The 26,756-nt window shown below is 43.2% G+C and overlaps 1 protein-coding gene across 1 annotated transcript in view; it reads right to left on the bottom strand.

Moving 5' to 3' along the window:
- LOC126481079 (atrial natriuretic peptide receptor 1-like) overlaps positions 1-26,756 on the bottom strand; it is a 1,220,509-nt gene that overhangs the window by 494,856 nt on the left and 698,897 nt on the right. The window contains exon 6 of the mRNA XM_050104566.1: positions 14,830-14,968. Coding sequence (XP_049960523.1) covers positions 14,830-14,968 — 139 coding nt within the window. The remainder of the gene's footprint in view (positions 1-14,829; positions 14,969-26,756) is intronic.

The following is a 26,756-nucleotide window of genomic DNA, read 5'->3' as shown; positions in this document are numbered from 1 at the left end:
ACGGTTCCAGTTAAAAACATACTTCCGTCAATATCTTAGTTAATATCAGAACTATACACATGAACCAAACAGAACGTTCTAATATTTTCCGAGAACCTCCTTTCGATATGCGTAGTCGTTCACGAAATGATAGGGGTGTTACCTCACCCTGTACATAGGGTGAAGAAAAATTCGTGCGCTCGGACTTCGCAACGCAATTCTTCACATAGTGGCAATACAAAAAAGTCGCTCATAAAGTTGCGTCCTGCGCATATTTCGGGCGCTAAATGGAAGTTAAAGATTGTCAATCTGGCAACACAGTAGTCGCATGTGGGGCAACTACCACTGTCAGTAGAGAAAATAGTTCTGTGCAGTTGGTGCAGGCGACTGCGTTCTGGAGGTCGGGGGCTCGATTCCAAGTCGAGGCTTATTTACTTTTATTTGCTTAAAGTAGTCTGCGTGATACGGTATCTGGCATCGTAATCGTCATATAGCTGTTCCTGTGGCTGTTCTATATAACATTTGCAATTACATACTATGAACACAGAAATAGAAATAAAATCGTTTTCATTGGCCAGCTTTTAAAGAAGCCATTTACATGTAGTGGACACGAATTACATTGCGCCACTGCGTCTACTAGAAACCAAACTTGTTTTCTGTGTACCCTCCCCCAATGGTCCAATTGAAATTATTTGTAAAGCATTTGGTAGCCCTACTGGTAACGTAAGGACCTAACAAAATGTAATGGACCTGAACATGGCAAGAGTAATAGATCTAAGGCATTATTGGAGAAGGGTAAACACAAAACAAGTTTGGAACCTAGTAGATGAAGTGTTATGAAACAATTCGCGCCCATGACATGCAAAAGCTTTCTCTAGAACCTGACCAATGAAAACGATTGTATTTCCATTTCTGTGTTCTTAGTACGTACACTATGTGATCAAAAGTATCACCTGGCTGAAAATGACTTACAAGCTCGTGGTGCCCTCCATCGCTAATGATGGAATTCAGTATGGTGTTGGCCCACTCATAGCCCTGATGACAGCTTCCACTCTCGAAAGCATACGTTCAATCAGGCGCTGGAACGTTTCTTGGGGAATGGCAGCCCATTCTTTACGGAGCGCTGCACTGAGAAGAGGTGTCGATGTCGGTCGGTGAGGCCTGGCACATCCCAGAGGTGTTCTATAGGATTCAGGTTAGAACTCTGCGCAGTCCAGTCCATTATAGGGATGTTATTTTCGTGTAACCACTCCGCCACAGGCCGTGCATTATGAACAGGTTCTCGATCGCGTTAAAAGATGCAATCGCCATCCCCGATTTGCTCTTCAACAGTGGGAAGCAAGAAGGTGCTTAAAACGTCAATGTAGGCATGTGACAGTGCCACGTAGAATAACAAGGAGTGCAAGCACTCTCCATGAAAAAAACGACCACACCGCAACACCACCGCGTCAGAATTTTGCTTTTGGCACTACAAACGCTGGCAGATGACGTCCACCGGGAATTCGCCATACCCACACCCTGCCATCGGATCGACACATTGTGTACCGTGGTTCGTCACTCCATACAATGCTTTTACATTGTTCAATCGTCCAATGTTTACGCTCCTTACACCAAGCGAGGCGTCGTTTGCCATTTACCGGCGCACTGTGTAGCTTACGAGCAGCCGCTCAACCATGAACTCCAAATTTCCCATCTCCCGCCTAAACGTCATACTACTTGCAGTGGATACTGATGCAGTTTGGAATTCCTGTGTGATGGTCTGGATAGATGTCTGCCTATTACACCTTACGACCCTCTTCAACTGTCAGCGGTCTCTGTTAGTCAACAGATGAGTTCGGCCTGTACACTTTCGCGCTGCACGTGTCCCTTCACTTTTCCACTTCATTATCACATCGGAAACTGTGGACCTGGGGATGATTATGAGTGTGAAAATGTCGCGTTCAGGCGTATGACACAAGTGACACCCAATCACTTGACCGCATTAGAAGTCCGTGAGCTCCGCGGAGTGCCCCATTCTGCTCTCTCACGATGTCTAATAACTACTGAGGTCGCTGATATGGACTACCTGGCAGTAGGTGGCAGCAAAATGCACCTAATATGAAAAAGATATGTTTTTGGGGGTGTCCGGATACTTTTGATCACATAGTGTAGTTGCAAATCTTCTGTAGGAGACCAAATGTAATCACTGTACGACTGTTAAGACGCCAGATACCGTACCACGCCGACTACTTTTTACCAAATAAAACAAATAAATCTCTACGCAGAATCGAAACCTCGATCTCCTGCATGATAACCCAAACGCTACCCAGCGCTCAAACTGCACATCGCTAGCGTTCTATCCTGACAGATGTAGTTATCGTACAAGTGATTACACTGTTGCCAGATTGGCAAGCTGTAACGTCCATTTACTACCCAAAATACGCGCAGGAGGAAATTTTGTGAGAAACATTTTTGTATTGCCAGTACGTGAGGAATCGAGCTGCGAAGTTAGAGTGCGCGAATGTTTCTTCACCCTATATACAGGATGTTTCCGTAAGAGCGTGCAAAAATTTAACAGGACCTAGAGGAAGCTTCACTGAACAATTTGAGGTAGGGAACCTAGGGTCGGAGAAGCCAGCTTTAGGAGATAATAAGAATAAAATCACACTACCGTGTACTTTTTGATTCACATTAGTTACTGTTAACTGCAGATACCATCACTGACATAATGAACGTACCCTTTGTACTGTATCTTACAAAATGTGCTGAAACTGACAGCCATCAACTTCAGTAGAAGCTTGACATCGGCGAACAAGATTCTGACGCACCCTGACAAATATCCTTGGTGTGTTTCGAATGTAGCTACAGTTCTGGTAATTGGTTCAAATGGTTCAAATGGCTCTAAGCACTATGGGACTTAACTTCTGAGGTCATCAGTCCCCTAGAACTTAGAACTACTTAAACCTAACTAACCTAAGGACAGCACACACATCCATGCCCGAGGCAGGATTCGAACCTGTGACCGTAGCGGTCGCGCGGTTCCAGACTGTTGCGCCTAGAACCGCTTGGCCACACCGGTCGGCCTCTGGTAATTCCTTGTTTCCTTGCAGGAAATGAAGAATGTACATGTAAATAAACAGCACAGTATGTGTAATCTTATACGCATGTTAGTTGTAAATTAGCTGGAAAACAAAAAAACTAGACAAAGAGATAGACAAGGTTACCTCCCTCCTTAAGCTGGCTTCTCCGACCCCAGGTTTCCTACCTCAGACTGTTCGGTGAAGCATTCTTTGTGTCCTGCTACATTTTCGCACTCTCTTAGGGAAACATGCTGTACAGTACGCTTGTTGTCATGACTGTCTTGATAACTTCAGTGCAGATGCACAACAGGAGTCGAGCCTCTGCTGGTAATACAGGGATCGCTGCGAGCAAGTAGTTGAATGGATAGTGGACGCTACTGCTGCGTGAAAAACTGAGAATTTGGGTCGGATAGGAAGCATGTCCGGATGGCCGGGTGGTCAAGGCAACCGTTCGCTTTAAGCGGGAGGTCCGGGTTCGAGTAGCGATCCATCAAAAATTTTCTGTGTTGACCCTGGAATCATTATCCTACACGTCTGCGGGTGGGGTTTGTCTCCTCTTCGAGATTTTCGGTTTTATTAGTCTTGTACAGCTGAAGAGGCTTGAGCGGGGTAGACAGACTTCAAGTACTGCTTCAGATCAGTCGCGTGGTTTGAGGCGCCTTGCCATGGTTCGCGCGGCTCTCCCCCTCACCCCCCCTCCCCCGTCATAGGTTCGAGTCCTCCCCGGGGCATGGGTGTGTGTGGTCCTTAGCGTAAGTTAGTTTAAGTTAGATTAAGTAGTGTGTGTAAGCCTAGGAACCGATGACCTCATCAGTGTGGTCCCATCGGAACTCACCACAAACATCCAAAAAGTTTTTCAGATCAGTATTCGCATCTTAAGACTGCAACAAGTATTGTGCAGTGCTGTTGCATGAAACTTTCAACAAGCTGCTTTATTGCATTCTATTTAAAATTGTTGTTCTTGTTGCGGTCTTCAGTCCTGTGACTGGTTTGATGCAGCTCTCCATGCTACTCTATCCTGTGCAAGCTTCTTCATCTCCCAGTACCTACTGCAACCTACATCCTTCTGAATCTGCTTAGTGTATTCATCTCTTGGCCTCCCTCTACGATTTTTACCCTCCACGCTGCCCTCCAATACTAAATTGGTGATCCCTTGATGCCTCAGAACTTGTCCTACCAACCGATCCCTTCTTCTAGCCAAATTGGCTCAAAAATGGTTCAAATGGCTCTGAGCACTATGGGACTCAACTGCTGTGGTCATAAGTCCCCTAGAACGTAGAACTACTTAAACCTAACTAACCTAAGGACAGCACACAACACCCAGCCATCACGAGGCACAGAAAATCCCTGACCCCGCCGGGAATCGAACCCGGGATCTAGCCAAATTGTGCCACGTTATGTGATCTACCCATCTAATCTTCAGCATTCTTCTGTAGCACCACATTTCGAAAGCTTCTATTCTCTTCTTGTCCAAACTATTTATCGTCCATGTTTCACTTCCATACAGGGCTACACTCCATACAAATAATTTCAGAAACGACAACCTGGCACTTAAATCTATACTCGATGTTAACAAATTTCTCTTCTTGAGAAGCTTAATTATATGCTGCCTGAGAGAGATCTCAAATCCCAAATTGCAAGCGATAAATAACTCGTGTTTCTGTTACTAGCTAGTAAGGGAAGTATGTCTTATTTTACGAAACCTGTTATTGAGAAAGTAATAATTATGCAAAAGTAAAAGCATGGGCGAGTCTACACAGACTGGGACGCTGTGGATCGACTCTCTCGACATGGGGAAGCGTGGACAGGAGGCTTAGAAAACAAAGCCAGCGTTAGGTTTGTAGTGATCTCGCTCTCCGCCTGATGGAGCAGACTCTGGGCGGCGCTTTAATCTGCTTTCAGCTCTCCCTGTCGCCAGACAGTAGCAGCACAGAGCGCACGCACCGCGTGCACAAAACAGTGCGGCCGAAACGCGTGTGCAGCGGGCGGGTATCCGGCCCCTGCGCGGAGCAAACAGGATTAGCGCCACCCCCCAGCTCCTGGGCCGGCAGCCGGCGCACACATATATTGTTCTAGGCACCGCCATTACAAGCCGCGGCCCGCGCCGCTGAGTGGGACCAAAACAGTGCACGGGTCTGCCGCTCGTCGTCCGACATCGCTTTCTGCTTCGCGCAGAAATTGAACTCGTCCGTTATCCTCTGTGTCTGGCCGGGAACACTCTGCTCTTAACTGCCCTTTCAGTAGATGGACGATGCGGCAAAACGGACACCTCGCTAATGGATTCTCCTGTTGGTGTTTTCTTCCCTTTAGTCGTCTTTATTTTGCTAAAAGTTGACACTGTTTGTTTTTTGAAACACAGGGTGGTCCAAAAAATGTTTCAAAAATTGCTCGAAGGTAGTATTGCTCAAAACTAGAAGGAAAGTTCCGATAATTATATGCCCTGAAACTAATACCTGCTGATATAATGGCTGTTTTACTTGCGACGATGCCGGCCGATGTTGCCGAGCGGTTCTAGGCGCTTCAGCCTGGAAACGCGCGACCGCTACGGTCGCAGGTTCGAATCCGGCCATGGGCATGGATGTGTGTGATGTCCTTAGGTTAGTTAGGTTTAAGTAGTTCTAAGTTATAGGGGACCGATGACCTCAGATGTTCAGTCCCATAGTGCTCAGAGCCATTTCAACCAGTTTTGAACTAGCGACGATTAATGCGTGTTACTTGGTGATACATTCTTCTCATATGCAAACTGTGCATGCTATTCGACCAGCAGACCATGTCCAGTTACAGCTCAGGTATTGGATGGCTGAAGATCCGCATTTCAGAGCCCACGTTTTATATGCAGACGAAGAAGTATTGTCAAGAGATTCATAGTATATTACCACAACACGCAGGTGTGTACTGATGCTTATCCTCGAGCAATCATGAAGGTAAGGCATCGTGATAGTTTGAGTATCAATTTATAGGTAGGAATAATCATTGTCAGACTCGTGGAACTACACACCTTGTGAAACAGATTAATAAATGCTCGGTATTGATAGTTTTTGGGCGATGAATCATCAGCGTTACTGAAGAACGTTACCCCTCATGAAAGACAACGGCTATGCTTATTATACAACAGCGCACCATCCCATTTTCTACATCTCTTGTGGGTGTACCGCACCGCAACTTCTACTGGATCATGGATTGGTCGTGGACGTCCAGTATCGTGGTCTTCTCGTTCACCTGATCTCAATCCACTGGCTTTTTGGCTATGGAGGTATTTAAAGGAATTGGTGTCTGTCGAACCTATCGACACTGTACGACGGACGTTACAGGAGCATGCGACCAATATGTGGGACGCAATTCGATGTGTGATTGAGAGAGTACATGATTTACTGTGATGAAGGGCTGAATGATGTATCGGGATGCGTGATAACCACGTGCAGCACTGCCTGTAATGAGAGGATACAGTGGCCTATATTTTAACAGGTATTGGTTCTGCGAACATATAATTATTGGAAATTTTCTTCTAGTCTTGATCAATTCTACCTCCTGCACGAATTTGTGACATGTTTAAAATATACGTATACCGGGTGGTCCATTGATAGTGACTGGGCCAAATATCTCACGAAATAAGCATCAAACGAAAAAACTACAAAGAACGAAATTCGTCTAACTTGAAGGGGGAAACCAGATGGCGCTATTGTTGGCCCGCTAGATACTGCTGCCATAGGTCTAACCGATATTAACTTCGTTTTTTAAAATAGGAACACCCATTCTTTATTACGTATTCGTGTAGTACGTAAAGAAATATGAATGTTTTAGTTGGACCACTTTCTTCGCTTTGTGATAGATGGCGCTGTAATAGTCACAAACGCGTAAGTACGTGGTATCACGTAACATTCCGCCAGTGCGGACGGTATTTGCTTCGTGATACATTACCCGTGTTAAAATGGACCGTCTACCAATTGCGGAAAAGGTCGATATAGTGTTGATGTATGGCTATTGTGATCAAAATGTCCAACGGGCCTGTGCTATCTATGCTGCTCGGTAACCTGGACGACATCATCCAAGTTATTTAAGGAAACAGAAAGTGCTCAGCCACATGTGAAACGTCAGCCACGACCTGCAACAAATGATGATGCCCAAGTATGTGTTTTAGCTGCTGTCGCGGCTAATCCGCACATCAGTAGCACACAAATTGCGCGAGAATCGGGAATCTCAAAAACGTCGGTGTTGAGAATGCTGCATCAACATCGATTGCACCCGTAGCATATTTCTATGCACCAGGAATTGCATTGCGACGACTTTGAACGTCGTGTACAGTTCTGCCACAGGGCACAAGACAAATTACGGGACGATGAAATATTTTTTGCACGCGTTCTATTTAGCAACGAAGCGTCATTCACGAACAGCAGTATCGTAAACCGCCATAATATGCACTATTGGGCAACGGAAAATCCACCATGGCTGCGACAAGTGGAATATCAGCGACCTTAGAGGGTTAATGAATGGTGATGCATTATGGGAGGAAGGGTAATTGGCCCCCGTTTTATCGATGGCAATCTAAATGGCTAATGTATGCTGATTTCCTACATAATGTTCTACCGATGTTACTACAAGATGTTTCACTGCATGACGGAATGGCGATGTACTTCCAATATGATGCATGTCTGGCACATAGCTGACGTGTAGTTGAAGCTCTATTGAATAGCATATTTCATGACAGATGGATTGGTCGTCGAAGTACCATACCATGGCACCGGACGTTCACCGGATCTGACGTCCCCGGATTTCTTTCTGTGGGGAAAGTTGAAGGATATTTGCTATCGTGATGCACCGACAACGCCTGACAACATGCGTCGGCGCATTGTCAATGCATGTGCGAACATTACGGAAGGCGAACTACTCGCTGTTGAGAGAAATGTCGTTACACATATTGCCACATGCATTGAGATTGACGGACATTATTTTGAGCATTTATTACATTAATGTGGTATTTACAGGTAATCATCCTGTAACAGCATGCGTTCTCAGAAATGATAAGTTCACAAAGGTACATGTATCAGATTATTAAGAACCGAAATAAAATGTTCGAACGTACCTACGTTCGGTATTTCAATTTAAAAAAACCTACCTGTTAAGAACCGTTCGTCTAGGATTGTGAGCTGTATGTTTGTGACTATTAAAGCGCCTTCTATCACAAAACGAAAAAAGTGGTCCAACTAAAACATTCATATTTCTTTATGTACTACACGAATATGTAATAAAAATGGGGTTCCTACTTTAAAAAAACGCAGTTGATATCCGTTTGACTTATGGCAGCACCATCTACCGGGCCAACATAGTGCCATCTAGTTTCCCCCTTCCAGCTAGACAAGTTTCTTTGTTTGTAGTTTTTTCATTTGACGCTGATTTCGTGAGATATTTGGCCCGGTCACGATCAATGGACCACCCTGTATACATATTTAGGCCCGTAGCCTACAGGCCATACGATCACATTTACGTATATTATACTTCAATCAGTCAAGATCTTGCACGAATAATGTAGAGAGAAGCAGCCAAGATATCTAACCTTGTGTCTAGTCAAATATTTATATACCTGGCAGAAATAACTTTGCTAATAGTGAATGTATTCATTTATCTTCTGCTGTAATGTATTAGTCTACAACGTCTAGCTAAAGTTTTAGTGAGTAGATGTTTTCTCTCTGGAAAGAATGTTCTACGAGGACACAGCCCCATTCACTGAATTTATGCTTACTGAATTAAATGTTATTTTAGTCTTTATGAAGGTTCATACACATTTCACTACAAATTGGAACCTGATGCAAAATCTGCCACCATATACACTCTAGGATAAATAAAAACGATGCACCACAAAGGAATTATCCGAACGGAACGCACACCGGTATATGTGATTTACATATACAGGCAAATGAACGACTACAGTTTCAGAAGATGGGGATGGTTTATTCAAGAGAAAGAACTTCACAAATTGAGCAAGTCAGTAGCGCGTTGGTCCACCTCATGCCTTATGCAAGCTGTTATTCGGATTAGCATAGACTGATAGAGTTGTTGGAAGTCCTTCTGACGGATATGGTGGGAAGTTCTGTCTATTTTATGTGTTAGATAGTCACAATCCCGAGGTAGCGGGAGTGCCCCACCAATAATGCTGCAAACGTTCCAAAAGTTCTCAAAGTGGGGAGAGGTCCGGCGACCTTGGTGGGCACGGTAGGGTTTGGCAAGCACGAAGGCAGGCAGCACAAACTCTCGCTGTATGGGGGCGGGCGTTATCTGGCTGAAATGTCATCCCAGGAGTGTTTGCCATGAAGGGCAACAAAACGGAGAGTAGAATATCGTCGATGTACCCCTGTGGTGTACGGGTTCCGCTGAGATAATCGAAATGTTGGAAAGAAATGGCACCCCACACGATCACTCCTGGCTGTCGGGCAGTTTGGTGCATGACAGTAACATTGGTATCCCACCGTTATCTGGGGCGGCTCCGGATACCTCTTCGGCCTGGAATGTCATTGATTGGAGTAGAACCGTCTTCAGTGATGAACTACGCTTCTAATTGAGCCCCGAAAACTGGCGAAGACGTGTTTGGCGACGTCCCAGACTGCGATGGGATACCAACATGACAGTCGCCCGCCATACGGCCGAACAACCAACAATGATAGTCTTTTCGTCGGAGGACTCTTTTGATTGTTACCTGCGGCTCCCTTACAGTACAGTGGCCCGTCGGCGATATTCTACGCCCCGTTTTGTTGCCATTTATGGAAAGTCACCTGGTGCTTACTTTTCAACAAGATAATTCCAAACAGCGAGAGTTTCTACTGCTCGTCTTTGCACTTGCCAAACCCTACCTTGGGCAGCAAGGTCGCCAGATCTCTCCACAAACGAAAGTGTCTGGAACATTATTGGCAGGGTCCTCTAACAAGCTCCGGATTATGAAGATCTAACGCTGCAAATGGATAGAACTTGGTATGATATCGCTTAGGGGGGACATTCAACACTCAATTAATCGTTTCCAAACCGAATAACTGCCTGCACACTGGCAAGATGTGGACAACGCGTTATTGACAGTCAACACAGAGTAATGTTCTCTCCTTGAATACGATGCAATGAATATACTGCAACTGGTGGTTGTCAATATGAACAGCTGCTATGAGCTACATTTCTTGCTTAAGTTGTAAATTTTTGTGCCAATAAAAAATAAAATATTCGTTACCGAACATTACTTCTTATCTCGTAGTATTCCGTTTATGAGAATCTGTCATGTTATCAAATGTGATCCTTAAAATTTTCGCAAGACCACTCTTTAGTACTACAGATGATTATAAAACTTCTTCATAACGCTATTCAGCCCGGAGTGTTCTAAATGTTGCTGCCTGTCTTTCTTGTCATACTGTAGTCACATGCATGACTGTTTCCAAGACTATATCTAGATGTATACTCCGCACACCATGTCAAGGTGAGACGGAGGCTACTTAACGTACCAGTCTCACTCTGGCCCTTTCCTGTCACAGCTGCGATAGGTCCGCGGAAAGAACGATTGGTCGTAAGGTTCCGTGCTAGTTCAGATCTCAGTAAGTTCACTTTCGTTATTTTTACGCGAGATATATGTAGTTTGAGCAATATTTTGATTGATTCTTTCAAGAAAGCAGGCTCTCAACTCTGCTGTGTCCGGTCACATAATTCTACTTTTGAAGGGTCCTAGACAGACGAGTAATGTTCAGGTGTTGCTCGAACGAGAGTTCTGTGAGGTATCCCCATTGTCGACGGATTGCACCTGTCGACGACTGAATCTCAGACCGGCATCGGCCTTAACTGATATTAGTTCTACGAGGTCGTTACATTTTGAGTCACAAAGTTCGCATACTCTCGCATATTTAATGGATGTAACTGATTCCAGTGACTGTTCTGTAATCGTGTAATCAAACACAATGGGTCTTTCTGCCTGTTTATGGACAATAATTTAGAAATGTTTATGTTGTGCGTCAGCTGCCAATCACTACACCAAGAGGCGATGCTTTGTAGGTCTTCCAGCATTTCTTTGCAGTTTTCTAGCGCTGCTGCTTTTCTATACAAACAGAAAAGCATCCACTAGGTCGTTTATACGTATAGCGATAAGTAGTAGTCCTGTAACGCTCCCTTCGGGTACGCCCGAAGATGCTTTTAAGACGGGAGATGTTTCTCCGATAAGAATGATATGCAGTGCTCTATTTGCTAGAAACTCTTCAATTCACTCACAAAGCTTGCCTAATGCTCCGTATGTTCGTGTTTCATAAATTACGTTTTCCGCAATTTACAAATCTGTTGTCGTTATTCCTCAGATAATAATAACACTCATGTCGATACATTTCAGCTATGAATGGGATTATTCGTTCCGTTACCCATATATCACTCATTTTAACACCTTACCTCTTTGGCAGGTTTTTCTTCAGCTCTGGAACGGCAAATCTGGCAAACCGAGCACACTGGTACCGCCAAAGCTCACCAGATTCATAGGAAAACTGTTCCTTCAACAAGCTGTAACTTACGTTCACTTTCATTTTTTACCGCAATGCAAAATTACCAACATAACCGACTGTTTCATGCCTTTACCTCAGAGAAAACGAATACAACAACTACTGTGGGTGAAGCCCATAGCTTATGTACTTTACGGATCCACCTTTTCGGAAACAGACAATGCAAGTTTCAAGCTGCATTACTTTATCCAACTCAAAAGAGGTTTGTCCGTAGCCTTGCTCTGCAATTTATACACTCGTTCTTCGGCCGAACGTACCTTAGAAGCTGGCATTTAACACATGGGATCGACTTGTCTTAACATTCTGCAAAAAGAGAAGTAGCTGCTACTTTGCTGCGGTGGACTGGATGTGCGGAATAATGTACACGTTTTGAAGAAATTCTGTTAATGACTGTTTTGAATCAATCATCGATGCTGTTCCTGAAGATGCAGATGGTTTTGTCCAACGTACATCTATATACTTAACGTCTGCGGTTAATGGCCGAAAACTCACAAGGAAATACCTGGTCACGTATCACTTAAAGCACAAAGGAAGAGCATATCACCTTGATAAATTATTTAAATTGCCAGATAAACCAAGTTTCTAACAGGAGGGGAAAGAAGGAAGAGACGAGAATGCCCCCATGGGCCGCTGGCAGCTTGAACATTCAGTCAAGAGTTAACCTATCTTTCATTGCAAGTACAAAGGGGTATTAAAAGTAATGCCTCCGAATTTTTTATGTGAAACTCTTAAATCTCTTTAACTAAAAGGAACGTTATTAACATTCTAAACCTTCATTCTTCATGTTCACACATTTATATCTCAACATAGTGACCCTGGTGAGAAACATATTGTCTTCCAACGAGAGATCAGTTTGTTGAGACCGTCACTGCAGACTGTTTGACACCGCTGATGCAGCCGCAACCTCACCTCTGCTTGCACCTCTTCATCACTATCAAATTGAAGTCCTCGAAGGTGTTCTTTAAGATTAAGAAACAGATGAAAATCGGGTGGCGCCATGTCGGAAGTGCTTGAAGGATGGTCGATGACAGAAAACCCAGGGCGTCGGACTGTTGCAAATGTCGCAGCCCTCGTGTGGGGTCAGACATTGTCATGCTCAAGGAAAGGGTGCGCCACGTGTGGACGAACTCATCCGCGGTTAGCAACTCGATTAGATCACACTGTTTCTCAGGTACCGACATGGTTATGTCAGACGCCGTCATATTACACGTTACAATTCGGTGCCCTATAGCGGCAGAGGGTTGAAAATTTAGACATGAAGAATAAAGATGTAGAATGTTAATGAAGTCCGTTTTACTTAAAAAGCTTTACAAGTTTTTACAAAATGTTTGGAGGTGTTACTTTTCAGCATGCCCTCGTATGTAGCACTTAGTTGCTATCTAACTACACCGCTAACTTAACCAGACTATAAATTTAATTTCTTCAGATAATTAGCATACAAAACATACGGGCACCACAGAAATCCTAGATTGTCTTTTCTGCACAATCCGTGGATTTGCCGAGAGGCGGCGCGAACAAAGATTCAGTGATTGCAAGCAATCGCGGCTTTCACATTCTCGACCAATCGAACAAGAGTTACGGTGAATGCGGTTTTCACTGTCGTTGTAATATCGGATTGTTATAATTAAACTTTACCTTTTTAACACGTTATAAGACGAAAACTAGTTACCGTACGAGTGCCAAACTTGGTAGCATTAATGTCCAGAGTATGGGGTGCATGATTTCAATGCGACACAGCGCCACGGTCCAGTTCAAGTACAGCCACCGGAAGCCGTTATCGGTCATTGTGATTCATAATCACAACCTGACCAGTCTCAGTGCACTTTTCGACGTGTTATCATGAGCTTGGATAAAAGGAGCAGGGCGTTATTGGTGAAGCTCTGTTATCAAAACAACAGTAATGCTGCAGCTGCACTTCGAGAATTTCGCCGTCTGAAGGGAGTACGGACGGTTTCTTCCCCGCCCCCGCCGACATGCTTTGCCGAGCATGGTGAAGGAATTCGAATCAAGTGGAGAACTGGGTGTCGCTCCGGGAAGAGGCCGATGACCGGTTGCACCACAGGTGGTCGAAGAAATCGCTGTTGTTATGGCAGACAACGCTGCTCGCAATTTCCGAACGTCACGCAGTGCACTTGCTGTGTCATGACAGTTGAACATCCCATGGTCCACTGCACGGAAGGTGCTCCGAACCATTCTCAAATGGTATTCGTACAATATCGCACCCCCTGTGATTTCTGGTTGTGAGGTTATATGAAGGACAGGACTTACCAGGGGAACATTCACACATGTGCTGATTTGAAGCGCAGTATATATAGTGAGGTAGCCAGGATACGTACGGAGATGCTGTGCAGAATGAAATCCTGCACTTTCAGACTCTTCTGGACACTTATGGGTGCCATACTGAGCCCCTTTGTAGTAGTAATGGTACCGGTAAGTAATGGTACGGTGTCCGTAGCGGCGCCGGGTCCGGTGGCCGAGCGGTTCTAGGCGCTACAGTCTGGAACCACGTGACCGCTAAGGTCCCAGGTTCGAATCTTGCCTCGGGCATGAATGTGTGTGATGTCCATAGGTTAGTTAGGTTCAAGTAGTTCTAAGTTGTAGGGGACTGATGACCTCATAAGTCCCATAGTGCTCAGAGCCATCTGAACCATTTTGTCCGTAGCGGCACATTAAAAGTGTTTTAGTTGCATTGATTCTCCACTATTTCTCTTTTCCATGTCCTCGACATTAATGCTACCAAGTTTAGTAGTCACACGGTAATTATTTTCCGTGCTACAACGTGTTAAATAGGGAAGGTTTAATTATAGTCACCCGGTACAATCGACTTTTTATTTGTTTAATTTAATTTTTTTTATCAAAGTGAACTACACGAGGCCAGTGGACAACATGGCCGTAAATGACGATCGGGACATAACTTTTTTCTTTTTTTCCAAACGTCGCGTCATGAGTGTTCACCTCTCACACACGTATCTGCTTGCGATACACGGATCTGGAGTGGTAGTCACGATACTGACCAACCTTACCGAGAAAAGTAAATTGAGCGCGCGCATTTGTCAGGCCCAACGACCATCTTGCTTTGAGAGAATCGTTACTAGAAGAGGGTAAGTCTCTGTTTATCTGGACATTGTTATCTTCTAAATTAGTAAGAGCTACGATGTACCTCTATACATGTCTCCAATTTAATGTTAATTAATAAAGCGACGAAAAGTTTGTAACAAGGTCATATGCCGAGTTAGCCACTTGTCAGCGCTAGACGGGGAGCCAGGGCAGTGGTTGGTACTTACACGTGTCCGGACAGAGGGAGTTGTCGAACCCGCAGACGGGGACGTCGAGCGGCGGTTCGGTGCGGCCTCCCGCCCAGTGGATGGACTTCCCCGGCACGTATTCCAACTGCCGGTTCGCTCCGATGTAGTAGGCCACCGTCTGCAACAGAGAAAACGACTACTGTGGCAACTCGGAATCCAATTAAAACTACATCCATTAGAGAACCTCTTTGATGAAGCGGTTTCTGTGGTTCTTTTGCATGTTGCACTGTTCCACTGGGCATCCTTGCCTTTCTCCCCTCCATATTTTTGCTTTCTTCTTCACACCATTCACTTCTATCTCTGCTTCCTGCCTCTTATACAGGTTCCAGATTAATCTTCTGTCCCTCGAATCAAGAAGGAAATAAATCTTGATTGGAGGGACAGAAGATTAATATGGAACCTGTATAAAAGGCAGGAAGCAGAGACAGAAATTAATGGTGTGAAGAAGAAAGCAAAAATAAGGCAGGAAGTAAGGCAAGGATGCCCATTATCACCATATTTGTTCAATTTATTTATTGATAAAACCACTGAAAAATTGAAAAGAGAAGCAAAGGAAATAAAATTACCGGGGAACGAAAACACTGTACCCGTTTTGCAGATGATATAGTAGTACTTGCTGACTCACTAAAGGAAATTGAGTTTATGTTGCTAAAATTTGCCAAAATCCTAAGAGAATTTAATCTAAAAATAAATAAGAAGAAAACACAAACTATGGTAGTAGGGAAGACAAAAGAAAATGGGAAAGTTAATATTAAACTAGAAGACGATGTTCTAGAGCAGGTTGAGAACTTCTGTTATTTGGGGAGCACAATTACTGACGACAATAAATGTATCACAGATATAAAGACAAGAATGGCCTTGGTAAAGCAAGATTTCCAAAATAAAAGGAATTTACTAGCGGACAATCATATAAGCCTAGAAAGTAGGAAAAAGTATACCAAAACTTTTGTCAGGAGTGTCTTAACATACAATGTGAAGCATGGACTCTGAGAAAGACAGAGAAAAAGAGACTGGAAACAATGAAAATGTGGATATGGAGAAGAATGACGAAAACAACCTGAGTAGATATAAAAAGTAACGAACAGGTCTTAAGAGAAGTGAATGAGAACAGAACGCTGCTAAATTGTATAGGAAGAAGAAAATCAAAAATGATAGGGCACATAACGAGGCACAACCAGTTCCTAAAGAATGTATTTGAAGGAAAAGTTTTAGGGGAAAACCAAGAGGCAGGCCAAGAGCAACGTATTTTAGTAACATCAAAGAAGATATGGGGATAAAATCGTATGAAGAATTGAAGAGAATGACAATGGAGAGAGGGACGTGGTTAAATCGACAAGGCATAGCCTTTAGTTTATGATGATGATGATGACTGTCGACTTGATGCAAGTATTACCCTTCTGTAATATCTACCATGAGGTGTTGTCCGCCTTGTGGATTAAGTCGGCCCATACGACGTTATGCGCCCCCCCTCCTCCTACCCACACATAACAGTTGGACTACCGGAACGGTGTTGTTCGACAATATTGGTCACCTTTCTCTACGTGAACACGTCCGGTATTGCTCAAGGTGATAGTTTCTGTGTTCCAAGTGTTATAGTATGGGGAGGCATGATGATGTGAGGTCGTACTGACCTCCAGATGCAATTTTGTCATATGATGACGTGATGGAGACCGTGGCTGTTGTTTTAAGACAAATGTTGATGGTGTTAGGACAGCAACCAGCTACAAATTTACTTTCAGTTCCTTTATTCAAAGGGCGCCGGTTTCGAATCGTTGTGATTCATCCTCAGACGGTTTACACGCTTTCTTTATGACATGTTGTATGTTTTTTTACAGATTAATTTTCCTAAAATATAAATAATACATAATTATAAACACGCCACACACAGATGGTTGCGTTACAGATTTTCGTTGCATGTGACGTACGTGAAACGTCGGTTTGGAGTGTTAGTTTCCATAACATTCGTTCAACAGATGTAAATGCATTCCCGCTGCATTCTTATTGTTGCACACGTAAATTGTTCACTAAACACTTTATATTTGTCACTGAGAAGATTTCTGCCACGCACCACATGTTTTGATACATACAAAGAGCTTACAAACATATGAGTATCACAGATGCTATGATATATCGTAACATATGACGATGATGTCCTATGTTTGGGAAGGATCTTATATTCATTTACGCAACTGTAATGCCTTTTACACTAGTACAGAGACGTTGAATTTTTGAGTTGATATTTTTAAATTAATTATAATTTTTTTACTTTTTTTTAGAACTGTATAGGTAAAATAGTATATTACTTATTTACATTTAGCATCATGATAATTATAGTAACATTTAAATTTGCTACTTGATCTGCAGATAGGCGTACTAATATTATTTGCTTTTGAGGCTGGAAAGTAATTTTTGGAAATTTTTCAGGAAAGGGGTGTTAACTAACTCTGTTTTTTCGTTAAGGATATAGTCTGGGGTGCTGTTTTCGTATGTGTATATTTCTAATTCTTCTAATATATTCATAGTGGCTCCTTTTTCTGCTAGATGCAAAAATTTTAAGTTGTCCTCAGTGTTTCCCACTGAATGGTTTTCTTCAGCAATATGGTCTGCAAATGCTGATTTGTTCAAGTTACCAAGCTCTTTGTATGAATCAAAACATGTGCTGCGTGGTAGAAATCTTCTCAGTGACAAATCTAAAATGTTTAGTGAGAACAATTTACGTGTGCAATAATAAGAATGCAGTGGGAACGCATTTACATCTGTTGGACGAATGTTATGGAAACTAACACTCAAAACCGACGTTTCACGTAAGTCACATGCAACGAAAATCTGTAACGCAACCATCTGTGTGTGGCGTGTTTATAATTATGTATTATTTATATTTTAGGAAAATTAATCTGTAAAAAAACATACATGTCATAAAGAAAGCGTGTAAACCGTCTGAGGATGAATCACAACGTTTCTAAACCGGTAACGGTGCCCTTTGAATAAAGGAACTGAAAGTAAATTTGTAGCTGGTTGCTGTCCTAGCACCATCAACATTGACCCCCAGATATTTGAACGTGATGTTCTCACAGGTGAACGATATGGCGAACGATATGGTGACACTGTACCCCTTCCCCATACGCAACGTTTCAGGGATGCGTTCGACCCTGACTTCATTTTTATGGATGTCAATGCGTGATAGCATCAGGCAGCGTACGTGGTGGAGCTCTTGGAACGAGAGGGTGTTCGGCGATTGGGCTGACCTGCCCGTTCCCCCGACGTTAATGCTATCGATCGCGTGTGGGGTGCGTTTAGGCAGACGTGTTACAGCAAGTCTACATGAACCAACGACCGTCCATCAGTCGTCAACCGCACTTGTGGAGGAATGGAACACCCTGCTACAGCAGCTCCTTACCAAACCTACCGCCATCATGGGAACACGGCGTAGAGTACGCACTGCCGGCCTTGGTGATCCCACACACACTATTAACAACTATGTCAGGTCTTCTGTAATATCCAGATCACCAGCAAGAATCGCGGTGACTCACTGTAATTACTAGCTTTGAATAAAAGTGTCATTTGTGTCTGTGTCACAGTTTCCATTTGTACTTTATTGTATCAGCTCTTTCTACGTATGATCCAAGTTTCATCGAGAACGAGCTACATTTCTCGATAGTGACACAGCTACATCTAGATCCACATCAACACTCCGTAAGCCACGTGACTGTGTATGGCGGAGGCTCCTTCTGGCAGCACTAACTGATGCCCCCCACCACGTTACACTGGCGAATGGCGGGTGGGAAGAATGACTGTCAGTAGGCCTCTGTATTGGCTCTAATTTATGAAATTTTTTCATTGTGGTCATTTCGCGAGATGTATGTGGGAGTTGGATTCCGGAAACAGCGATCGTGTGAGACGAAACTCGCTTTATTTGTTCATGAGACCCAGAATATATTAGATACAGGCTCCCAGGTAGATGCCATTTTCCTTGACTTCCGTAAGGTGTTAGATAAGTTCCGCACTGCCGCCTGATAAACAAAGTAGGAGCCTACCGAATATCATACCAGCTGTGTGGCTGGATTGAAGAGTTTTTAGCAAACAGAACACAGCATGTTGTTCTCAATATAGAGACATCCACAGACGCTAAAGTAACCTCTGGCGTGGGAGTGTTATGGGACAATTTCTTTTCACAATATGTATTAATGACCTAGTAGATAGTGTCGGAAGTCCCATGCGGCTTTTCGCGGATGATGCTGTAGTATACAGAGAAGTTGCAGCATTAGAAAATTGTAGCTAAATGCAGGAAGATCTGCAGCGGATAGGCACTTGGTGCAGGGAGTGGCAACTGACCCTTAACATAGACAAATGTAATGTATCGCGAATACATAGAAAGAAGGATCCTTTATTGTATGATTATACGATAGCGGAACAAACACTGGTAGCAGTTACTTCTGTAAAATATCTGGGAGTATGCGTACGGAACGATTTGAAGTGGAATGATCATATAAAATTAATTGCTCGTAAGGCGGGTGCCAGGTTGAGATTCATTGGGAGAGTCCTTAGAAAATGTAGTCCATCAACAGAGGAGGTGGCTTACAAAACACTCGTTCGACCTATACTTGAGTATTGCTCATCAGTGTGGGATCCGTTCCAGGTCGGGTTGACAGAGGAGATAGAGAAGATCCAGAGAAGAGCGGCGCGTTTCGTCACAGAGTTATTTGGTAAGCGTGATAGCGTTACGGAGATGTTTAACAAACTCAAGTGGCAGACCCTGCAAGACAGGCGCTCTGCATCGCGGTTTAGCTTGCTGTCCAGGTTTCGAGAGGGTGCGTTTCTGGATGAGGTATATATTGCTTCCCCCTACTTATATCCCCCGAGGAGATCAAGAATGTAAAATTAGAGAGATTTGCGCGCGCACGGAGGCTTTCCGGCAGTCGTTCTTCCCGCGAATCATACGTGACTGGAACAGGAAAGGGAGGTAATGACAGTGGCACGTAAAGTGTCCTTCGCCACACACCGTTGGGTGGCTTGCGGATTATAAATGTAGCTGTAGATGTAGATGTAGAAAGTAATATGTTTTCCGACTCTTCCCGGAAAACAGTCTCTCCAAATTTCAATAGTAAACCTCTCCGTGGTCCACAGGGTCTCTCTTGTACCGTCTGCCACTGAGGTTTGTTTAGCATGTCGGTAACTCTGCCGCTCTTAGGTACATCTTTTCTCTCTTTCCTGTCAGTCCTACCTGTCAAGGGTTCCAGTCTCATGAACAGTTATTCAAGAATGGGTCGAACAAGCACCTTGTAAGACACTTCTTTCGTGGATGAGTCACATTTCCCTTCGATTCTTCCTATGAATTTCAATCTGTCGTCTGCTTTTCCTGCTGTTTGTTTGACGTGGTCATGCCACTTAAGGTCACTCTGAATAGTTTCTCCTAGATATTTTACGGTCTATACTGTTTAAAGCAATCCGTCTTCGAGACTTGGACTATGACTACAAGAGAAGAGAGTAGGATACAATCCAGTGAAACGGAGTTTGTGAGAAGTATGCTAGAGAAGACGAGGAGAGACAGAGTGAAAAATGAAGATGTTAGCCAGTAAATTTGAGTGGAGAAGTTGACTGAGAAAACTGAAAAGAATAGATTAAAATGGTTTGGACATGTGAAGAGGATGGGAGAGGGAAGAATACCAAGAAGAATGAAGGAGGTAAAGACGGAGGGCAAGAGGCCAAGAGGAAGACCGAGAATAAGATGGATTGATACAATAAAGATGAGTTCAAGAAGCAGAAACCTGCTATGGAACCAAATTGTGGAAGAAGAATGGTGGAAAGACCGAGTAAAGTGGCGAAGTACCATTGATACTCCAACCCGTCCGTATGTTGGATAGAGGCGAAACGAAGATGATGATGATGAAACGAAGATGATGATGATGTCATCGGTAATGTAGTTGTACAGTAGTATAAATCTTTTCCCGTGTATGCGCAGCATAATTCATTTACTTAGCTTATGGACCAACAGCCAGAGCCTTCAAGATTCACCGGTCTAGCACAGGTCATTTTGCAAATCGATACTTCCTTCTGGCGTTGCTACTTTCTTTTAGACGACCATATCATCTGCAGCCAGTCTTAAAGAGCTTCCAGCGCTTTCTACTAGATCATTTGTGAATAGTAACGGCCCTGTCACACTTCCTTGGGGTATTCCGGTAACTATCTGCACCACTGTAGATTTTGTATCGTTAAGAGTGACACTTTGAGTCCTGTCTGCAAAGATGTCGTGAATCCAGTCGCAAACCTGATCGGATACTCGGTGAGCTCCTTTTTTTGACTAAACGGCAGAGCGGGACGGTTTCAAAAGCCTTCCTGGAGTCAAGAAACACGGTTTCAGCCGGTGCGCCGTTGTCAGCTGCGCTATGGATCTCATGGAGGAACAGAATGAGCTACGCAGTATCTCTGTTTGCGGAATCCAAGTTGATTTTTATGGAGAAGATTTTCCTTCTCGAAGAACGTCATAATTCTTGATCATAAAAGCATGTTCCATAATTCTACAACACATTGACACCAACGATATAGGCCTATAATTATGTGCATCCACCCTAAGACCTTTCTTGAAAATGGGAATGATCTGCGCTTTTTTCCCAGTCATTAGGTTGCCTTCGTTGTTAACTAAAATGAGCTGTGTCTAGAAAGGTACCTAGTTCTTTATCATAATATTTGTAAAATCATGCAGGTATCTCATCTGCTCCTCATGCCTTTCCATTATTAAGCGATTGAGACTTTTTTGCTATTCAGTGATCGGCAATCTCCATATCTGTCATTTCGAAATTCGTATGATAAGTGAAAAGAGGGACTGTATTACGATTTTCCCCGGTTAAATAATCTCGGAAGACCGAAAGTTACTATTGCCCATAGTTTCTGCACACCAGAGTAGTTCAATACGATTCGAGCAGCTTCGTCTATTGTTTTACAGCACAAGTACACACTAAAGCAATGCACTTCTGCGGAACAGAATAGGACAGGCACCTAAGAGCCCATCAACGTGAAGGACACTGCATTCGATAGTTCTTACAGATTTGTTCCCTACTTCTTTACTTTGTTATCACAGTTTATCTGTCTACCTGTCGTAAGCTACGTACAACTGCTTCTAACCGTAAATCTTGGTACTACTGTATCTGTGTCACGCTCGTGTGGGTGTCACGGGGAAGTTTAGCTCGGACTCCGCCTTCGCTGCCTCCTCGCACAACATGGGCCAAAGTCAGATTACGCCGTGTGCACCGGAGCTGCCTCGCCATTAGGTATAAGCCGACGTGAAAAGAGAAGTCCTATCAGACGGAGCTAAGCAGCTGTCCGCCCGCCAGTAAGTCGCTGGAGCTGACAGAATCTGGAGGCAAGGCCAAGGGAGTTCCCTCTGCGCGTGCTCTGGATCCTGATGATTAATTTCGTAAACTGCGGAAGAAATCATAGCGTTCCAGAAATATCTTGAGCTAAGTCAAATCAGGTATAGTATCCTACAACAGTGGAAGTCTTATCAATACTAGATATTTTCGTCGCTGTATATGTAATCTTCATAGGTGTATCAAGCCTAGCCACACCCTACTCAGCTGAAGGCTGCATACTTTTTACAGTCACAGTTTTCTCTCCAAAAAAGAGGGACTTTTTGTAGAATTTCAGAACTGCATGACAGTAAAACGACCAAGAGAGATTGTAAGATTACATGCATTCTGAAATTGTTCAGAACTACATTTCTACATGACCACTGAAATGTTAGTTGTTTTCTTTGTGTGAGACAATTTATTTTTGTTCTTGTCTGAAGTACATAAACGAGAAATTTTAATAATATGTAGCGTAACGGCAAATGACAGAGACAACTGGTATCAGGTAAGTAGCTTCTTATCTTCATCTTCACAACTCTTGAACGTTTATGAATTCTGGCAAATTTGTCTTCAAGAAGTAATGCGCAACAGGAGGTTACAGCCACTGGCTTTAAGGATACTTCAAAACCGTCACAACAGCACAGATTTAAGGAATGTAAAAAGTGTATGGTCTAAATATCAAAAAATTATTGACTGTTACAAAATAAAAGAGATTAATTTATAACAACATGTGGTGGTGCTAAAATCCGTATTTCTGCACATACCGTTCACTGATATTAACCTTCGCACTACCAAAAGAAAGAAGAGGGAGGAGGCAAACGAATTTTCATTTTCAAAGTCCTCTCCCGCTTGGTAGAATACATTATTGAAAGAGCATTGACGCTGATAAGAATGTGCTACAAGATATTTTCATGTTCTGGACCCTGCCCACACATCAGTATCTCTTTAAAATCTATGATGTTAGTATAAGTCAACAACAATTAACGAATTTTGCTTTTTCTACATTTTTTACGGTGGGCGTACCTTGGTAAAACTAATTTTGGGAAATGGGTTGGTATTGCTGGGGTTAATGTGACCACCATTATGTTCGACGTCAACGTGCAATAACCACTCACAGACTGCCGTGGCAGCACTAGCAGTGGAACGTTTATACAGCTTGTCGAGGGTGGGGGGGGATTTCAACGGATTGATTTTCTGACGTCATGATCACTGGATTTCGGCTGAAGCGTAGAAGCATTTCCGAAACGGCTAAGTCTGCAAACTGATCCCGTGCCGCCCACGGTTAAAGTATACCGCACATGACAAAATGGCGCCATCCAAAACTGGCGTCGAGGTACCTATGGGGCACCACTGGCCATGGATGATAGGGTGAACGACGGTTCTGCGGAGACGGATAGGGGCGAATATGTGTGCAACTGTTGAGCAACTTATCGTCCAGATGAACCAAGCGGCTACTGACAGCGCCCTATCAACGACCGTTTGGCGAACGTTGCTGCGTATGAGCCTCCGCAGCATGTGCCTGGTCCATGCGTCCATGCTGACTGCTGGTCATCCGCAATGAAGGCTGGAATTTGGACGACAATAGCCTCAGTGGATATCCATTGAAAGGCGGCAGGTGGTCTTTCCAGATGAATCACCTTTTATGCCCCATCGGGCTAATTGGCGTTGGAGTATATGGCCCTGCAATTTTCATCAGAAGGGTCCAGGCCGGAGAAGGGAGCGTTACGGTCTGGGAAATGTTTTCGTAGCATTCTCTGAGTGATGTCGTCATTTCCGAAGACACACTGGCTTAACACAAGTATGTACCTATACTTGGTGATCAAGTCCATCCCTACAAGCAGTTTGGTTTCACTCAGCACAATGCCATCTACCAGCAATGTGTCACACAGTAAACCCCTGATTTTAACCCAACAGAGAATCTGTGGGACCAATTCGATCGGGCTGCTCGCATCGTGGATCCGCAACTGAGAACCTTGGCACCATTGGCCATGGCAATAGAGTTGCCATGACTCCACATTGCTGTCGGTACCTTCCAGAACATCAATGACTTTTTTTTCTTCGGGTCTGCACTCCAAAAGGTGATGGTTCAGGTTTTTTAAAGGAGGTCAGATTAACGTGAATGGATCGTGTGCTATAACCAGTGCTGTTTTTCTGGGGGAACGCTGGGGGATGCGTACCCCTAAACTTTTTCGTCGACAAAGTAATTTTTTTACGAAGTTGAGAACTTGGAGGAGTGCTAAAGATTTATTTCACGAACGTAAATTTTTTATTTCACTTTTTCATGTAGGCAATTGCAATACGAACGATACCAGTGCAGTTTTGGTGGGAAAAGCGACGCCATTGGCTGTTTCAAGCAGGCTCGATTTATCAGTTAATGACGCAATAAAAAGACACTTCCCATCTCATGTGAATCACTTCACGTCTTTCTTAGACAAGTTACATTCACTGTGCCACCAGTCGCCGAAAACTGAGCTGTGGTCCTCATTACTGTGAAGCTCTCAAAGCAGTCCAAGAGCTGAACTTCAGAGGAATTCCACTGGAAAAGGAGGCAACTATGAGACATCTTGAGCCCAGCATATTTTACGATTGTCTGAAACAGCGGATGGAGAATCTTCTTCTGCAGACAGAGGATATTGCTATCTCTGAATGTGCGAAAGTTTTGGACTCGTGTAACTTTATAGTTAAATAAATTTTCAGCTGTATTGAAAATTGGGACAGTTGAAGTACGGGATACCACCCATCATGTATGCCATTACGGGAACCAAACAAGGTTACAAAAGATTTATGTTGTGTAGTTCCTATTACTGTTGATTATAAGTGTGGATGATTTTTGTTTTATTGTCATTTAGTGATGGTTTATAGGTTAAAATATTTGTTCGGTAATATTTCCTTGTATTGTTTTGTATGTCGGAGCGTCGATTGGACTCACCTGTTTCATTTTAGGTGTCTTATATGTCAATTGAAGTGTACGATACAATTTTCTTTTATCGTTCAGGGGTGGATGGGAATAGTATGTTTCATTTGAGGTGATGTAAACTGAAGTGTTCGATACCACATTCTCTTGTATGTTTGGGTGTTTCTTGGTATCACCTGCTTTTTTTTTTGCTGCAGTAAAGAGATTTTTTTAAAGATGTTGATGGCGTCATGGCTAAAAGCAGACGGGTGGTATACCATGCTTCAATTATAAGTAATTTTCGCTGCATTATATCCAATGTTGGAGAACACTCAATCTTTTTTTTTTTTTTTTTTTTTTTTTTGGAAACAAAGCACTGGCTATAAAAATGCATATATCTATGTATGAATGTACATTCAACATCGACTCCAAAAGTACTGGAAGGAATTCAACGAAACTTGATACGAATATCACTTTCTGTTTGGAAATAAATACCCTGACGGTAAGAACCACCTACATCTCTTACGGACTGGAATAAGTAATGTGTGACATTGATGCGAAATAGCTGGAACAATTTCAACTGTATTTGTTAGGTACATGATTTATTAATTCTACCAAATTACTGTAGGAATAAGGTTCACCACTAAGTGGGGGTTCTGTACTAGAAGGGGTGACTTAAAACTGTTGAAAACGACATGCTTGTATTTATTTCCTCTTTTTGGTTGACTTAGACTACTTCTAAAAGTATGAAGTGTCATATATCTATTAGTTGTGTTGTTCAGTGTATCAATCAGATACAGAGAGTGATTCGTGCAGCGAGCCGAGAATTTTTTCGACATGTTTCTGGACCTGAGGTCAAGCATCACGGTTGAATACCACAAATTAATTTAACATGGACAAGACAGTAGAAAATCAGCCATATATGTGTGCCACTTACGCGTATGTTGATACTCTTCTGTTATGCTCATGGATGGATTTCAGACTTTGTACACATATTTCTTACTATCTGAAAGAAATACTGTAGGTGTAAAAACCACCCACCTCCTATTGTGATGGCGGTGAGAACTTGGTGATTCACAGAGAAAAGGGCAGAAGAAGGTGGGCAGAGAGAGGGGAGATGAGGAGGTGGAGAGACAGAGAGGGGGGAGTAGGAGATGTGTGCAGCATATGTGACGTACTAGTACGCCATTGAGGGCGCCGGTAAAAACTAGTATATTTGTATACTAACACTGAAACTCTCTGAAACCGTAGTATAACACTTTTTATAGCTATAAGGGTGTAGAAGAATACACGAGACGCTACCAGAAAAGCTAATGAAGAAAGATTTACAGTTCCCCGTAGTACAACAGAAGTGTTATATTACAACCAGTTGTCAAGTGTGATCTATTATGAAGACCTTGTACGACCTGATCACAGATCAGTACGTAGATTAATATGCATTTCTGTAGAAAATCTGTGATTAATTTAACACAACATTTTTCGGAACTGCATTAGCCCATCATCAAGTTTCTTAAAGAAGGCAAACACGTGTCATTATCTCTTACTACGAAATATACTAACATACGCGAAGCGTTCAATAAGTAATGCAACATACATAAATTAAGGATAATGCTGATACATGGCGAAAGAACGCTCTGGTGGGCGGTTTGCGGGTTTAAATCACCTCGGGG

Source organism: Schistocerca serialis, chromosome 5 (genome assembly GCF_023864345.2).
Source record: "Schistocerca serialis cubense isolate TAMUIC-IGC-003099 chromosome 5, iqSchSeri2.2, whole genome shotgun sequence".
In the NCBI taxonomy this organism is placed as follows: domain Eukaryota; kingdom Metazoa; phylum Arthropoda; class Insecta; order Orthoptera; family Acrididae; genus Schistocerca; species Schistocerca serialis.
The sequence above is the reverse complement of the archived record's forward strand: the minus strand, read 5'-3'. Positions and strand labels throughout refer to the sequence as shown.